This window comes from Lithobates pipiens, unplaced genomic scaffold (assembly GCF_037356315.1).
Source record: "Lithobates pipiens isolate NorthernLeopardFrog02 unplaced genomic scaffold, aLitPip1_a1.2 Scaffold_13, whole genome shotgun sequence".
Classification (NCBI taxonomy): Eukaryota; Metazoa; Chordata; class Amphibia; order Anura; family Ranidae; genus Lithobates; species Lithobates pipiens.
In genome coordinates, this window is record NW_027507718.1 from 444,705,633 (window position 1) to 444,724,533 (window position 18,901).

Genomic DNA, 18,901 nt, shown 5'->3' on the forward strand with positions numbered 1-18,901 from the left:
TTGCGCCAATGGACATAGGCTAAGTAGCAATGACCTGCCAAAAAAAAGGATTTTTAAATTTAAATAATTTATTTCTATGGATAATAACATACGTAAAACTATATATCTGTGGTAAAAGAATTCAAAGCTACACCAAATCTGTTTTAGCATTCATTTAGTTGGCATGTCACTAACCACTATTGGTTACATGACATTTAGTCTCATGGCTAGTATCAAAGCAACGACATTTAAACTTTGAATTTCCAAAGGCCAAGATTTAAGACAACGTAGGCTGATCTAATTACATGGCACTAGGTTAATAAAGAAAAGTGTATCAAACAAAGAAAAAAGAATAGATAAGAATTTGAAGGCATCACAAAAGATTGTAAATAAATAAAATACATAAAATTTTGGATAATACAATTTATGTATTTTATTTATTTACAATATTTGTCGTGCCTTTAAAGTCTTTTTTCTTTTTCCTTTGTTGGACAGTGTACATGGGGATGTGGCACGCTCGTAAGTGTATTTATGCATTACTGACGCATTTTGGCAATAAATAAAACTGCATTGTTTTGGCCTATTAGAAAAAGATCCCTGTAAACTGTTTTCCGTAACTGTTTTCGAGTGCAGCAACATACTAACTATCATAAGATGCATTTCACAAGGCCACATTAAGCAGATTTATTAAAATGTTTTAGGAAAACACAAATCTTGCCTGTGGATGATTTCACAGCCTGCTGCCATATAACATGTATGTGTATTAAGTTTGACGTTATGCCCCTGTTTATATATTCCACTACTCTAAAGCCCCATACACACGATCAGAAATTCTGCCAGCAAAAGTCAGATGTGAGCTTTTGGTCAGAAATTCTGACCATGTGTATGCTCTATCGGACTTTTGTTGGCAGAATTCCAGCCAGCAAAAGATTGAGAGCAGGTTCTCTATTTTTCGGTCGGAAAAAGTTCATCTGTACAAATTCCGACACGCAAAATCCCTACGCATGCTTGGAAACAATTTGATGCATGCTCGGAAGCATTGAACTTTTTCTCGGCTCGTCGTAGTGTTGTACGTCACCGCATTCTTGACGGTCGAAAGTTCAGAGAACCTTTGTGTGACTGTGTGTATGCAAGCCAAGCTTGAGCAGAATTCCATCAGAAAAACTTGGATGGTTCCGCTCGTGTGTACGGGGCTACTTTCACACTGGGGCGGGGGTGTGTTAGTGGTAAAGCAATGCTAGTCTTAGCGATGCTTTGCCGTAGTTTTAGCGGCACTTTTTGGCCACTAGCAGGGTGCATTTAACCCAGGCTAGCAGTCAAAGAAAGGGTTAAAAGTGCCCATGTTGCCCATGTTGCAGCGCTGCCGAAGCGCTTTGTAGGCGCTTTGACAGCTCTGCCCATTAATTTCAATAGGTAAGGCATTTTGGGAGTGGTGTATACACCGCTCCAGCACCGCCCCAAAGATGCTGCTTGCAGGATTTTTTTTCCCGTCCTGCAAGCGTACTGCCCCAGTGTGAAATCATTCGGGCTTTCACACTGTAGAGGCATGAGAGGAGCTTTTCAGGCACTTTAAAAGGCCTGAAAAGCACCTCCACGTGAAAGGGTTCTAATGTGCCTATATATATTAGTGTTTTGTTAAACTATAAACTGATAAGAGCATTGAAAATACTGATGGCGCTTTACAAAACTATAATATATATATATATATATTTATATATATATATATATATATATATATATATATATATATAGATAGATAGATAGATAGATAGATAGATAGATAGATAGATAGATAGAGGTATGGAAGGCTGTCCACAAGGTTTAGGAGTATGTCTTTGGGAATCTTTGACCATTTTTCCAGAAGCGCATTGGTGAGGTCAGGCACTGGTGTGGATAAGAAGGCCTGGCTTGTAGTCTCCACTCTAATTCATCCCAAAGGTATTCTATCGGGTTGGACATGGACATCCATAAGGACATGGATGAGTGAGTTTGGGGTGGAGAAACTTGACTGGCCTTCACAGAGTTCTGACTTCAACCCAATAGAACATCTTTGGGATGAATTACAGTGGAGACTGCAAGCCAGGACTTCTCATCCACATTAGTTCCTGACCTCACAAATGTGCTTCTGGAAGAATGGTCAAACATTCCCATAGACACACTCCCAAACCTTGTGGACAGCCTTCCAAGAAGATTTGAAGCTGTTATAACTACAAAGGGTGGGCCAACTCAATATTGAACCCTATAGACTAAGACTGGGATGCCATTATAGTTCATATGCTTGCAAGGGCAGGTGTCCCAATGCTTTTGACAATATAGTATTTATATATACGCACGCAAACACAGTATATATTACACAAACATACACACATATGACTGTGTAAATAAATACATAGGCATACATATATGCATTATAAAAATGTTATGAATAAGTTGGATATTTTTTACCTATTTACTGACATAGCACCAGCCCTCTGGTTTCCATGTCACATTATTTAATTACAGCATGTAATGAGAGGGGGTGTGTTGTAATCCACAGTGGCCAACCAGAAACTGAGCTTTCAACTAGCTTATTTATGGTTATGGGAAACATATGCTGTAGGTTGGACAAATATGACTGATTTCCTAACTACAACCCTTCGGAAAATGTTTCCAATGTGAAGAGCAGAGGGATTGAGAGTAGTGGGAAAGACGTAAAAAAAGATAGATACATAGGAAGGAAAGAAGAAAGGAAGGGGAGAAGGAAAGAAAGCAGGAAGGAATAAAGAAGGAAAGAAAAGAGGAAGGAAGGAAGGAAAAAAGGAATAAAGAAGGAAAGAAAAGAGGAAAGAAGGGAACATAGAAGGAATGAAAGAAAGAAGTAAGGATAGAATGAAACGGAAGGAGATGGATAGAATGCAATAAATTAAACAGAACTATCAATAAAGACAGATAATCAGACAAGCATGATAGATAGATAGATAGATAAAATAAAATAAACAGATAATCAAACAAGCATGATAGATTGATTGATAGATGGATATATGGATAGATAGACAGATAGATAGATAGAATATAATAAAAAAAACAGAACTATCAATAAAGACAGATAATCAGACAAGCATGATAGATAGATAGATAGATAGATAGATAGATAGATAGATAGATAGATAGATAGATAGATACATACATACATAGATAGATACATCGATAGATAAAATAAAGTAAACAGATAATCAAAAAAGCATGATAGATTGAAAGAGGGATATATGGATAGATAAATAGACATATAGATAGATTAGATAGATAAAATAAAATAAACAGATAATCAAACAAGCATGAGAGATCTATAGATAGATAGATGCAAATAAACAGAAAGATGAACAAAGGTATACAAATCAGACATGTACAATCAATAGAATGGATTTTATAGTGTACATGCATAAATAAATATGATCATCAAATATAAGTAGGCTGATGTCATTAGCCAAAATAAAAAAAGTACAGAAACCCAGAGCAGCCAACCAGTGATCATCATTCACTGTTCCCTCTTCTCTAGCATGAAATGTAGAACCTGATTGGCTGTTATGGGCTACTGCACTCTACGCACCACCACCATATGTTCAAAAGCAGCTAGCTTAGGAGAAGTAACACCAGACGACATGAAGGAGAGATAATCATACAGTTAGCAACATAACATAAAAATCATTTGTGTTCCAAACATTTAGCCAATGCAGCAGTGAAGAGAAGCACATTTATTGCAGAGCAGTGACAGCGACATGACAGCCAGATGAGCTCTCGCTCTCTCTCACACACACAAATACACACGCTGCCCTCGTCATAAGCTGCTGATGCCAAGAAACTCAATGTATACTCACAGCACTTCCAGGTCGCGCAGAGCTCGGAAAGAACCATCTTCAATGCAGCTGATCTGGTTAAAATCCAGTTGCCTGTGAACAGATTAGGAGGATCTACTTAAAAGACAAGCACAGCGGTTCAGTGAAGTCAACCTTGTGTGATGTACAAAGCTTAGGCCGCTCTACCCAGCAGCCTTTCCCCTCCACTTTCTCTTCTCCTGCACCCTGCTCTCTTGCTCTGCTGCTGCTCTGCACAGAGACAGTAGTGCAGAAAAGGCTCTTGTAAATAATAACTGCACCTTATATTAAATGCCAAAAGAAAGCAATTTCATTACATCAAGTAAAGCCATCCATTAAAAGCTCTCAGCGTCATCTCGCTGAAACAATTTCATTAAGGTAAAGCACTGTAAATCACTTAGTGTCACATGCATCCCCTCAGTGACCTAACCGAATCCATTTATCAGAGAAGCCAGCTGCATGTTAATTTTACTATCTTTGGCAAGAAAGGAAAAGATGCTATTCTTATTTAATATGGCTGCATGGAGTAAGCCTTGTGCGCCGTTTCCTTTGTGTGACTTGGGGACGAAGTTCAAATTTAAAGCAGTCCAGCTGTCGCGGCACATTTTTAGTCCAATATCACCGAATGTGGCTCGGATACATTTAAGGACACAATATGAAACGAGATCTCCAGAGTAGAGCGAGGTCCTCTTAATCTTTTTCATAATCCATCACAGCAGAAAACAAGGCAGTACAATGACTTGAGAAATAGGGGAAGATATACAGTTTTTTTTGGTCACAGCTGCTCACAGATGCCCATACAACTTTATACGTGGCACTCGTCTAATGTACGCCTGATGACGATCCCATGAATACTCATATTTATTTTTAGCATTATTTTTTCCATTATTATTATCATTGGTATCATTATTATCATCATCATTGCATTATTATTATCATTATTATCATAATCATCATTATTATCATCTTTGCATTATTATCATCTTCATTATTACTACAATTCTAATAACATTCTAACAACCAGGTTTCATTTGGAAACAAAACTTGAAAACATCTTTTAAATTAAATTAAAATCCAGACAAGTATAGCACACAATGAAAGTGTTTTACAACCCAAAAAACAAAAATGGATAGTATTAAGCCTTATACACAGTATCAGATTTTCTGCTGATTTTTGTCTTCAGATTTACCAAAACCATGTAGTGCAAGGGCCTGCCTGATTATATGGTTTTGGTAAATCTGAAGGAAAAAAATCAGCAGAAAATCTGATAGTGTGTATGGGGCTTTACAGCCAATTGGTCCTTAGATGTGGTGGCTGCATTTGTTTTCTTTTTTTCCACACCTTTTCCTCCCTTAATTTTATCCTGGTAATCCTGCCATTAACTCACTTCCTGTCCTTAAGTGCTAGCCACTGAGTAGTTTTGTTACCTTAGGACAGGGAGAGTGTTAGGACTGCATAACACTGTGTTAGGACTACATCAACACCACTCCTATCCATAATTGGGGGTGGGGGGGTTGTTTTGTAGTACATGAAGATAGCAGGAAACAATGGCAACCAATAGCAGTTCAGAGGCAGAGAGTACAGGAAGTTATCAGTTAATACAATTTCTAGATGAAATGCTAGATGAAAGCTATTTGCACTTCTTGAACAGATATAGTAAAACGCTTTAAATGGTATATTTAACAGACCAAAGGGGAGCAAATAAGCCTAGGTTCACAGGTGCTGCTGCATAATAATGCATTTTTCAGTGAGATCTTGTAGCACATTTTTATGCGTATTTTACATGCATTATTAAGCTTCATGTGGAGGAGGAGACTGGTTTCTAAATGCAAAATCCTGCCCAGAACACACCAAAATTGCATTTATTTGCATTTGCTGTGTGCTCCAATTGCAGCCTATGGGGCCAAAAAATGCACTACCCTGCACGAAAGAAGGACCTGCACCTTTTCAAAAATCTCATTGCACCATATTACATTGATGTGAACAAGCATCATAGAGAATCCAGCGATTTCCACTGTCGTGCATTGCGGCGCAATGGCAGAGGTAGGAGAGATTGCATGGGGCCTTAGTGTGAATGGGGCCTTAGAGAAATGTATTGTTAATGTTTACATGCAAAGCAATATAGTCTGAAATTGGTTAAAACATGTTAACAGTATAGTCTGGTAACACAGTGTAACTCAGGCTAACATTGAACATACTTACAGAATGGGGGACAAAAAAAGATAATGATTGTGCCACCGATCCTTCCCTGACCAATCAGCAAGTTGGGGGGGGGGGGGTTACTGAAAGGGGAGAGAAAGTGGTGCTATGGCAACAAAGCACAGACATTAAAATATAAATATTCCAACTGCTTTTTTCGCTTCTGGAGTTCACCTTTAAAGAGTATCCAAAATGTGTAAAATGTAAAATCATATATTTAACATTTCAATTATTTCTGGCCTACACCTGTTCTTTGTGAAGAATCCCATACATTTAATTCCTTCAACTGACTATGCCCTATTAGTAATATTATTATTATTATACAAGTTTTATATAGTGCCAACCATTTGCTCAGCACTTTACAACTGTACAGCTACTGGGGGCAGACAGTACAGGGTCAAGTGGAACAAAAGATAACAACTGAAGGATGATCAAAAATAGTAGGCGCTACTGTGTCACACATTTCACAGAGCCTGCTGTTTGAACTACAGAGGTGCTGAGAGGAGGAGTTTCAGGAGGCGGAGTCAGTATAGGAAATGCTGCTTGCAAGCAGCAAGGTACCATGGGATATGTAGTCCTTACAAAATGGAATTAAACAGCAGAGGGGAAGCTGCAAAGCATGCAAAGAATCCAAAAAGTTGTGGAAATAGATGGCCAGCAGATAGGCAGCAATCACATGAATGAGATTTTTCAAGTAAGCTCACAGTATATTGGATTGTCAAAAATACCTATTGTTTGATTGTTTGTATTGTTATTACAATGCTGATGGTATAAAATGAAAGCATATACTGTGACCATAGAACTCCATAGTTACATAGTTGGTAAGGTTGAATAAAGACAATAGTCCAACCTATGTAGGTGTGTGTGTGTGTTTGTGTAGACAATTATTTCCCATATCCCTGTATATTGTGTTTGATAAGATGCACGTTCAAGAGTATTTTGTAACTATCATTACTTCCTGTTGACACCGATTGTGAAAGAGAGTTTCACATCCGTATTGCCCTGAATTGAAAAACACAGCTTAAGGCTCAACCACTTTTCCAATTTCATTGGGTGGCACATGTTCTCTGTGTCCTCTTTAACCTCCCTGGTGGTATTCCCGTGTCTGGCTCGAAGTGGAATTTCAGTACCATTAGCGGTAACCCCGAGCACGATTCGGGATCGCATTGCAAGATACAGGGATGTCCCCCCACTGTGTGTGCGAGCTGTCTCCTCGCTCGATTCACACAGTGCCGAGTTCTGCCGGGCTCCGTTCCCTGCAAGCGCTGCGACGCACAGGGACAGAGAACGGCGCCAAATTCAAAAAAGTATAAACACATTACATATACAGTACACAGTAACCTTACAGATTACAGTACTGTATAAAACAAATTACACACCCCCTTTGTCCCTAGTGGTCTGTCCAGTGCCCTGCATGCACTTTTATATTATAAATACTGTTTTTCTGCCTGGAATTTGGAGATTGTCCATAGCAACCAAAAAGTGTCCCTTTATGTCAAAAGTGGTTTTAGATCAGCTAGAAAACAGCGATGATAAATTAGAATCATTTGCAGAATTGAGCTATAATGATTTGTGGGGAAATTCATCATCAAACACTAAATTTAATGACAGCGACAATTCTGCAACTGAGCCAATTTTTTATTGAATAATTATTATATTATTATTTGTTAGAATTAATTATAGTGATTTATTATATTATAATTTATTATTAATTTTTCAAACTTTATCATACCCGGGATGTCTACTAGACTCTGGTTTGGACAGATTTATGTGAGCTATTCCTAAGAATTACAGGCCTACAATATAAAATGCCAAATTCCCATGCAAAATAATTGTACCACTTTCAGCACCAAAAATTTGAAATAATCATACCGCCAGGGAGATTAAAGATGTTTCTGACTTTTACACTGCTAATCTTTTTAGGGGCTGTTCCTGCTTGAAAATCTTTAATGGATAGAAAGAACAGAACTGGTTGGTCTTGCTGTTAAACAGCAAGTCAGCAGGTGTTCTGTGTGGAAGTACCCCCCACCTGTCAGTGGCAGCCTGGCATGAAGATGGGTTATTCTATATTCTGCATGAAAGATAAAAAAAATTCTGTAAACATGTTCCTTTCTGTGACAGCTCTCAAAACAAATGTGCATTTTAAAACCTCCTGCGCCTGGGTTTCTGTGCAAGAACTCTAGTATACAATGGGTGTGCAATATAACAGTCCTCATTGCTTACTTTAGAGTGCAGCAAACAATGCTTCTGAAAGCAACTGATTCTAGAAAAAAGTTAATTGGTTGGCTGCTATGATTTGTTTTTAAATTTCTAAAGGAGTTGATGCAAAGTGAATTTAAGCTGCTTTGAGGTGCTTCTGAGTTTCCTTTAAGCTTTTTGGCTTGTTAGAGAATGATCATTTTTTAGGATGCAGGAAATGCCTATATATTAGCCTCGACAGAACCCTAAGTGTCTGCGTCAATGGGCTTTTATTGTATTAGGTGGGTTTTGAATTCCCATGCCAGTCTACAGGAATGCAAAGCCTGCTTAAAGCAGGTCAAATATAGGATGGAAGAAGATTCACTGCAGGTCAAATGCACCTGTCAATGAATTCTGAATGATCGATGAAGTATCTGAAAATGATGTCATCGACACAGGATCCTATATTCCAACTCCTGGCAATGCAAAATGATTCCTTAACAGTTGGGCTCCACCTGCACTGCAAGGGTAAATTGATAATTTATGCTTAATGGGAACTAAAAAAAAACATGTATACTTACCCAATACTCCACTCTTCCCGCAACTAAAAGGGTCTCCACAGCTTCTGCATCCCCACGCTCCACCGGTCTAGGATCATGAGATCATGAAGACCAAAACAGGGTTCATAGCTCTGCTCTGGACATGAGAAGGTCAAGGGACAGTGCACCACTGGATCACAGGGGGGCATTGCCTGCTGGAGGAGCGATGGATTAGGTAAGTAAAACTGTTTCTCTATTCCCCTAGACAAAATGAGCAACTAACCCTTGCAGTAAGGGCACAGTGTTGGGCTTCAAGGTACACCGTAATCAAAATTGAAAAAGTAAATCAATGTATGACCACTTGTTCATCACTTTTATAGTCATCCAGGAATTGTTGTACCGCACCAATTAATGCCCTTGCCAAAGAATAGAATAGGATACAGGAAGCAGAGAGGAAGTTACAAAACACAGAAGTACATTCTTGCTTCCCTTCTACCAACCCTGTTAGATGATCTGTGACAATCTTGCTGCAACTTTCTGACTTTAACACAGCTGCATTGCTTGCCTGAGAGCATTAGTAGCTCACTGATTGCTTTCACCTGTTGCCTTGAAATGGCTCTTTAATTCCACAGGCACTTTATAAGTCACATATAAAATAGTGGCTTGAGATTCTCCCTTTTCTCCAAATACATTTCTATTCTTATTCATTTTATGTACAAAACCACTGTACAAGCACAGCTGCACCATACATTTCATAATATCCCTATGTTTATGATTAAAAAACAGAGAAAGTAATTTAAAAAAAATAAAATGTATAAAACAAAGTCAGGTTGCGCTTTTAAACATGTCCCACAAAGCCAGTGACACTGGCCACAAAGACAACTCTATGCAATTTCATAGCTGTTCTCTATGTGATCTCCTTTGAGATGCATGGCTCCAGGACATCCTGGGAGAGAACTAACAGACAGAGACCACCCCGTGCACACCAGGTGCTCTGTTTATTAGAGGAGTTCAGTTTTCCTATAGGTTTGGCATTTAATATTGCATTAATAAAACATGCATATGGTGGTTTCCTCACAAATCCTTCATAATTACAAATAACACTATTGGAGAGAGCGAAACATTTTTTTTATTATAATTTTTTTTTTATATTATAGCAGAGGTTTCAGCTTAGGGAGTAATTGCAGAGAATGGGAAATCTGAAACACTATACCGGAAGACACGAAAGGCAAAATGATCAATTAGTAACTGTAACTCCAAGGAATACATCAAGTGAGTAACAGAAAGGACTAATAATTTAAAGCATAAGATTCAGAATTGTTAGAAGGAAGAGCGCACCGCAGTTTGACTGTGGAAGCCTGCATGGAAATGCAAAAAAGCATATCAAAATGTTAGAAAATATACCTCAGTGCACATTTTGGGTGTTGACCAGTGAAAGCAAATGTCCTGATTGCGAAATTTGAATGGTATATACTTGGAAACAACACAAGTGCAACATAGTTTTGTTTTTGTAAATCACAGTAATGTACATCTAAAGTCAAAACTGTGTTCTTAATTTTAGTTTTGGATAAAGTAGGAAATTGTTTGAACCGCAAGTTTTTATTTCAGTCTACGTCCCCATTATATAGACATAATCAAATTGACCAATCTACTGGGACTTGAGGGAAAATCCAAATTGCTGAGTTGTCACCAGAATAGAAATAGAGGTGGAATCGGCCAAAAGGGACACTTACGGTCAGTTAACATTGTCAGCTCATCTGGTAAAACTCCCTTTGAGACTTTATCCTGAAGGGTACAATTCACGTGTTAAGTACTTCACATATTAAACCACAAAGAGTTTTCTTCTAGGATTTAAATTCTGGATGTGCTGATCATTTCCCACAAAACACTTGTTGCAGTGTTTCCCTTATTCCATGGAAAATTTCTCTGGCTTTTGGTTGTGTCTACATGACAGGAAGTGAATGGAAATATTCCTCAATAAGAGAGAGGGAGCAAAAAAAAAAAAAAAAAACTCACAAGGGTTATAAGCCTTTCCTACTCTATTATAAAAAAAAAAAAAACAGAAAACAAGAAAACCCCCAAAAATGTTTGCTTTAGATATACTTTAGGGGACATGCTGAAACTGCCCATAACTCACAAGGGTTATAAGCCTTTCCTACTCTATTATCAAAAAAAAAACAAAAACAAGAAAACCCCCAAAAATGTTTGCTTTAGATATACTTTAGGGGACATGCTGAAACTGCCCATAAAATAGCATTTTTGAAAAAGTGTTAGCATGATTCTCCCCTCCCTGAATGATGCCAGACATATTAGGGTAAGCTTCAGGTGGGTCAAACTGGTCCCGACATATGACATTGTAGTCAGTATGTACTACTGGAACCACGCACACATAAAACATATTCAGATTTTTATAACTGGCTTTAGGATTATTGAGGCAGCATTCCGGGATTTTAGATTATAGCACAACAGTAATTGCTGATTGAATGTTATAGGAAATTACAATATCAAGCGTCTCCACTAAGGCATTCCCTTAGCATAGCACTGAATGAAGTACGGAAGCCTTGCATCCTGCCGGAGAAGCTTTCCAATTCCGGAGATTAATTTCACCCAGCAATTAAGTAAATTGGCTTTTTATTAAAGTGATAATATAGATGTACAGTACAATACTTTAACCTCCTGGACTATCTATCAAAGTCATTTAAATTGCTCAGTGGCATGAAAGACTGCTCTTAGTGCAGTCCCAGAGAGGAATTGCTTCTAGACAAATTGGCAAAATCTTTTTATGCCGTCAAATTTGCCTAATGCAGTCTGTAGGTTAATCTGAAAAAGGGTGAGCTGTATGGGTGCCCGTATCTTTTTATCCTTAGCTGTCAATAGATAAATCATTGCTGACACAGCGTCTTCTAAATCATTCCGGAGAGGAGAAATCATTGAGGACAATCATCTCCCAGAGTTTTACAAGATGGCACTAAATGGCGAGGTGCTTTGTAGCATTTAACATTTCTGATATGAGATAGTACGCTTCTTTCTGCTCATTTTCAAATGTGTGCTATCTTTATACCAATAATGAGTCAGGATAACAGAAATGAGGGATCTTTGTTAAATAGCCAAAGATTAGACCGCAGTGGTTTAAGATAATGATGAGTAATAACCTCTAATTCGGAAGATATTTCAATCACGGACTTAAACACCAGATTATGCGTGTAAATGAATGTCTAAAACAATGCAAAGGGTTATGTGCAGACATTTGGTTTAGGAACTGCAGGAGCAGATGATATGCAAGGCTGAGTGGATCCCTGGCTACCATCCCTAGAAGACAACCACAGTTCTCTGCACAATATTCTGGTGTATGGTGATCACTTTCAGTGTCACAGAGTTGTACAGGTGTCTCCCCATGAAATGAAACCTGAGTAGAAACTGCAGATGAAAATAACAATGCCTGCATTGCAGGTGCACCATAATGATGTCATCAAAGTATGACCTCATTTTGAAATCATACCTGGAATCTTAGATGTGTATTTGGTAAAGGAAATCTATCACAAAAAAAGCCTGCTACTGAAGATCTCCTGAAAATTACAATTGTCTGGTTGTTATGCTGTCACTCCTACACTTTGATTAACAGAGAAGGACTTTTCTATGACTGATGTACATAGCTGTTTTAGGTCAGTGACATTTAAATATTGAATCTATGTGACCAGCCTAACAACCAGTCAACTAGAGTTGGCAGAAGCAGGTAATCAAGGCAGTCACAGTATATCTCCAATGACCACTTTAGCATGTATACTGTCACTACAATACTAAGACATGTGAATTATTCATTAGCCAGTCTGATACCACGTATGAAGATTGACAGTCAGGTCTATAGTCCATTTTAGGAGTTCCGTTCCATTAATCTTTCTAAACTCTATCATAACATCTCTACTAAGATTACGTCCATTCTACTACATACCTTTACATATCTTAGATGTCACTTAATATATTTCCAGCAGCAGCTGAATGTGATAAATTTTCAGAAGGGTGTGTGTGTGCGTGTGTGTGTGTGTGGGGGGGGGGGGGTTGTGGAGGGGGTGTTCTGGATATGAATTATGAATTCTATTTCTGGTTGGAGTTTACAGTATTAATTTAACGCCCATTCTGGATGAGAAGTCAGAATAGACACCCGTTTTACCACATACCAATTGATTCTTGTCCTATTTCTTGCAAACAATAAGTAATATCTTGCTTTCCAAATGTATATAAATACATTATTAAACAATTTTAGAATATAATGTTATATAATTATAAATGTAGTGAAAAGAAATGTAGCAAAGACAGACACTGTCCTTGGTTATTTCAATAATGAAGGTTCTTGTATATCTGTAAGTGTCATACACGATCTGCTATAGTCATGTGTGTCTCTATGCTGTTTGGATTTTACCACAACAGCTTTAGGGGTTCATTTGTAAAAAAAATTTGGTTTCATGGATACAATTTCCAAACGCTCAACATCATAACAAAAATCTATAAAGTGAAAACTAACAGCAAACTCTTCATCCACCCTACTGCATGCATATACAAAGAAGCAGACCCTTCACATGCCCCACTCTACTGTATAAAGTACAGTATATCCAGCTCCTGGGTTTCTTTAAACCCTCCTAATTGACATCACCTGACAGCAACACCTTTGAAAGAGTTTACTGAGGGAAGTCCAGGAGCACAGCACTTTGTACTCGAAAGGACAATTCTACAATTAACTATTAGTCTACAAGTAACTATCACTAATCCACACTTCCCAGCCCTGCTAAGCTAAACTACACTAAGCACCCCTCACTCCAGCTGATTATGTATTTCCATTACGCAGTCATTGGCCAACTCAGGTGTCTATATTCTCAGTGACAAAATTATTTCCAGCCCCCATAAGCCTAAATAGGGAAGTATTTAGGATATGCAAATCTACGGGGACTCAGTGCTTAGGCATAGCAAGCTAAAGAGAATGTGATGCACCGGAATGGATAATGAAGTATAATTATGGAAGGCAGAGCTTGGTGGTATAGCAGTGAAACTTAGCATTACTCTTTGAAAATACACCAAAACCTTAAGGGATAATTATACTATTAACATACTTATCCATTAATTGATTAATATTTCCCCACCTTTAACACGTCCCCCCAAAATGTTATTCGAATCTCTCCACACTCTTCCCAAATCGTCTCCACTGCAAAGTTTTCCCACTAGGCAGCTTCTTCTGATTATGTAGAAAAATCTGCTATAAGTTCAGCTGGAAGGCTGTCAACAGTTGGAATGCATAATAGACAGCCACTCCATAGACACTAATGTCGATTTTCTGAACATGCGCAAAAGAGCAATTAAACACACATTTTTGCATAGCCAACCTGACCTAATCTCATTCTACCAGTATATTGTTATATTACCACAAGCACATTTAATCTATATATTTATTGTTTTCGTTTTGGATGTAACGGTATTATGGAAATTATGAAATTGTTGACCATACTTCAGTTAAAAGGGTCATATCCAGCTTAATAACTCGGCTTCATAACTGGTCATTTACCAAGTAACATAACCGATTTTTTTCCTTTAAATAAACATAAATATTTAGTTGTGTGTACTATGTAGGCTATGTGATTTGTAATGATGTTTTAGCGTGATTACTTAAGCGCTTTATGTTCTCACTCTCCTCTGATTGCCCTAAAGTGCATTACATTAACTAAACGAAAGAGGGCCATTAAGAATTTACTGGTTCAATTAACCTGAAAAAAAGCCACTTCAGCTGCAGACATTTTATGTTTGGGGAAAATGTGAAAGAAATTCTATTAGGGGAAGTATGGCAGCTGCCACAGGCATTGCTAAAGGTCACAGCAACACATAATTTCATTTGGATGGGATTTGATGGTTACTGCTGAAGAGGAAGGATGGTGAGATGACTGGAGTGAGTTTAGGACATCTGTATTCATATATACAGCACTCCTATTCCCAAAGAGGCAATAGCCTGACACAAAGGTGCAGTGCTGCAATGGGTCAAAAAGCAGCAGAGAAGAGTGTGTTCCTGTATGAAACCAAAGTTGTAGTCTACAAAGCTTTATTTAAAGTAAACCAACACTTATACTAAGCTGTAAAATGTAACATCTCTTCTTCTGAAAAAGCTCCCTCTGTGCACCCTGGAACCTCCTGGATGGGTTTAGTATGCAAAGACCGATTTTGCTCTAAGCCAGTTCTCAGCCACCTCCTGCCACAACATAACGCAAGTGCCACTTAATAGCTCCTAGCTTTATTTTGAAGGGAAAGGAGTGTTTCTCATAACCAACTTTGAACAAAAACAGTATTTACATCCTTTTGCAAAGGCTTACATCTTCAGTGGTGTACATGTTTTGAGAGTGTGATAGCGGAAGAATACATATAGATATGTATTTTTGCGTTATTATTGTTGTCACTAATCTATATGAACAAAATTTCCATAGATTTGTACATTTTATGAAAATGAGAAACAGTCATAGCCTTGACAATCCCATGGGAGATGAAACTGATGCTGTAATATGGGAGAATAGAAGTTAGATGCCAAGAAACTATACTAGCTATAGGATAGGATGGGATGGCTGTGGCTGTATCAATACTGCTGAATCACAGAATTAAATAAAAATGCAGCTAATGAAAGTAAGATTTCAAAGTAAGTCTTTGATTTCTCCTGGTAATTTAGTAGTCACGCTAAAACTTCAGCATAGCATAACAGTCAACCAACTCACATTTTCAGAAGGAAAGCTCACCATTGGTAACTCGGATATCGGTCTCATGTTAGTTTTCAGTTAAACTTTGCTGAACTTTAGCTTCAAGAAGTTAAAGCAAGTGTATTACTGGATTCTAAACAGTAAAGGCACACATTTTTAATGTTTTATATAGCTATACCTGCAAAAAGCTGATCTAGCAGACCTTTTCTGACTAAAATTTTCACTTTAATGTGGCAAGTGTCTTCAAAAAAGGACCCAGACAATCAACAGTCAGTCAATCCACCGGTCAATCCCTTTATGTTCAACCATCTGATACTTTGAGGCTTGCGTGTATCATTCTATCATTCCTTCTATCCATTATAAAATATTTTCAAGCAAGAAAAAAAACTGACTTGATAAACATCTAGTGTGTGGCTTAGTATTTAGTTTTGCTCTCACTGGGGTTAAAAGTGATGCCTTCTTTTATCTTGCTCTGAACTAAGCCCAACCATTTTAAATGTACATCCCCAATTCTCCTGTATAAACTGCCTAAAGAATTTGGCGATGCATGTACTATGGGATTGATTTACTAAAGCCAAAAGATTTTTCACTTTGCATAGGAAGTTGTACCATGGAAGGGAATTGTTCCCAGAGCTTTGTGAATGTGGTGAAATTTCACTTTGCAGAAAATACTCAAACACGGGCAAGAAAAATAGAAAAATACTGCATTTTTTCTTGCATGTGATTGGATGATAGAAGTCAAAGCTTTCCCTGAATAAGCTCTGGGAAAATTCCCTTGCACAGTGGATTTTCCTTTGAAAAGTATATTTGCCTTTATTAAAATAAACCCCAATATTACCATAGTGTCTTCCATTGTGTGAAGGGCCAAGTGGTGAGGGAAACACCTGTCACCTGAGACAATTCTATTTTTCTACCACGTCTATAAGAATAGTCCTGCTATTGAGGTATACCTGGATTTATTTCTCTACAAACTGAAAACTACAGGCTGCATAAACTACTATGACTAAACAGAATACCAGAAATCCCAGGTCAATTTATCAATTATCTGAATCACCTGCATCGTCATTACCCATTATTGTGCATCTTCTTCAGCCTCTCAGAACTACCAGTCAACAGCTGCACATAAGCCCAGCCACTACTTGTTAAACATCACTGAAATATGAGGCTGTAACACCATCAAATTTTTCATCCATTTTTAATGCTACAGCAAAGGCGTAGGAAAGGCGAATGAAAAAAAAAACACCCTAAAGTAAATTAAATTGCCCGTGTAAAAATATCACTGGTAAGAAATCATCATTGTCAATATCAGAAGCTATTTACGATTTCATTAGGAATCAGATAATAAGGCAGCCATGCCATAAGTAAAGATGACTGAGCAGTTTGTCAGCCTGGAGTTAGGAAATAGATAAAGATTACACATGAATCAATATATCACTATTATCCACTTTCCTCACTCTGCTTTTACATGTGCCAGAATGTTTTGTGTACACGCAGTGACTTTGTTCAAGAATGTCAGTGAAGACAAATGATGAGATCTCTTCTGAGATGCCTTATGGACACATTTTGGCCTGACTCCATACACCAGTGAAGGCCAATCTGTGGCTAACCATCTATCGAGGGTACTGAAAGACATGCCTACTGTCCTGCACTGTAAAGCACAAATTAGCCAAGCATAGTACCTACCTATCAGCTGTCCCTATTTAGGTAGTACAGTCCTGGTTTTAATTATCCTACATTGAAAAAAGTGACTGTTTTCACAAAATAATGAAGATTTTGCTGTAATTAAAGGAGAAGTACAGCCAACGCTCATTTGGTTGTACTTCTCCTATGGATCCTAGAAGTGCAGTTCATTCTGCACTCCTGTGACCTGTTTTCAGCAGACAGTAAGCTGTCTGTTGATGTCACAGAGCCGGTCCAGGCTCGGGCAAGATTGCGACCATATGTTCGGGATCTACCCACATGCCTGGATCAGCACCCAGCTCAGCCTCTCAGTGAGCAGCTGAAAGCTTGAACCAGTCACTCCCTCCACAGCCCAGCTCTCCAGTGAGCATGGGGGGTAGAGCAGACAGTCCTAGTTGCAATCTCGAAACACCCAATAGGAGGATGGTATGCAACTGATCTAAACTACGTGGCATGTTCACCAATGCCAGGAGCCTGGTGGACAAGATGGGTGAACTAGAGATACTGTTGTACGAGGAAGATTTGGATTTTGTGAGAATTTCAGAGACTTGGTTCAACAGCTCTCATGGTTGGCTGACAACCATTCAAGGGAATACCCTTTATCGAAGTGATAGAGAGGGTAAAACAGGGGGAGGGGTATGCATGTATATGAAGAATAATGTACAAGTGAATGTGAGAGATGACATCACTAAGGGAGCTAGGGAGGAGGTGGAATACTTATGGGTAGAGCTCCAAAGGGATGAAGCTAAGGGGAAAATAATACTGGGAGTATGCTACAGGTCCCCTAACCTGAGGGAATCACAATTTGAATTAGCAGCAAGGATGGGAAGTATTATCATAATGGGCGATTTTAATTATCCAGACATAGACTGAGTGGAGGGAACCATGCATTCGTCTAAGGCTCGCCAGTTCATAAATGTCTTGCAGGACAATTTCATGGATCAGACGCACCAACTAGAAATAAAGCATTACTAGATCTTCTGATTACCAACAATACATACCTGATCACGGATTTGGAAATACGGGGATATTTATTAAACAGCGATAGAGGGTCAATTGGCTTCAGTATAAAACACAATTAGGAAACATAAGGGAATTACAAAGACAGTGACTTTCAAAAGAGCCAACTTCCCTAAACTACAAACCTTGCTAGAAGATATAAATTGGGATAAAATCTTAGGAACAAAAAACACGGAGGAGAGATGGGTTCGCTTTAAGAGCATATTGAATCAGGGCATTTGCCAGTGCATCCCATTGGGTAATAAATTTAAAAGAGCGAAAAAAAGTCCTGGATGGCTTAATGCCAATGTAAAAATGCATACAGTATAAATGCAAAAGAGAAGGCTTTTTCTCCTCGCGCTGTCAGCGTGAGAAGAAAGAAAAAACAATTACCGATTCTCTGTTTACATCACGTCATCAGCTGTCATTGACTGACAGCTGATCACGTGGTAAGGGGTCGGGATCGACCCCTTACGCCGATCTGTGATCACCCGAGTCTCATTGACCACAGCAGGGGTTCACGACCGGCTTGCAAAGGGGAGGACGTCTATTGACGCCCTCCCGGGCAAAGCAGATCCATGCTGTAGCCATCATTTGGCTATATCGCGGATCTGAAGGAGTTAAAAAAAATCATAAAATCCTATATGAACAATCCTATACCCACAGTTGATCCAGAGGAAGGCAAGAAACACCAGAAAAGCATGATCCAATTTGTTCCAGCAGTGGAGAAAATGCCTTCCTAATCCCCTGAGAG

The 18,901-nt window shown here is 38.5% G+C and overlaps 1 protein-coding gene across 8 annotated transcripts in view; it reads right to left on the reverse strand.

Moving 5' to 3' along the window:
- The window catches only part of SLIT2 (slit guidance ligand 2), a 401,248-nt gene that overhangs the window by 120,067 nt on the left and 262,280 nt on the right, over positions 1–18,901 (reverse strand). For all 8 annotated transcript variants that reach the window (XM_077477716.1, XM_077477717.1, XM_077477720.1 and 5 more), the window contains exon 6: positions 3,834–3,905. In XM_077477716.1, coding sequence (XP_077333842.1) covers positions 3,834–3,905 — 72 coding nt within the window. The remainder of the gene's footprint in view (positions 1–3,833; positions 3,906–18,901) is intronic.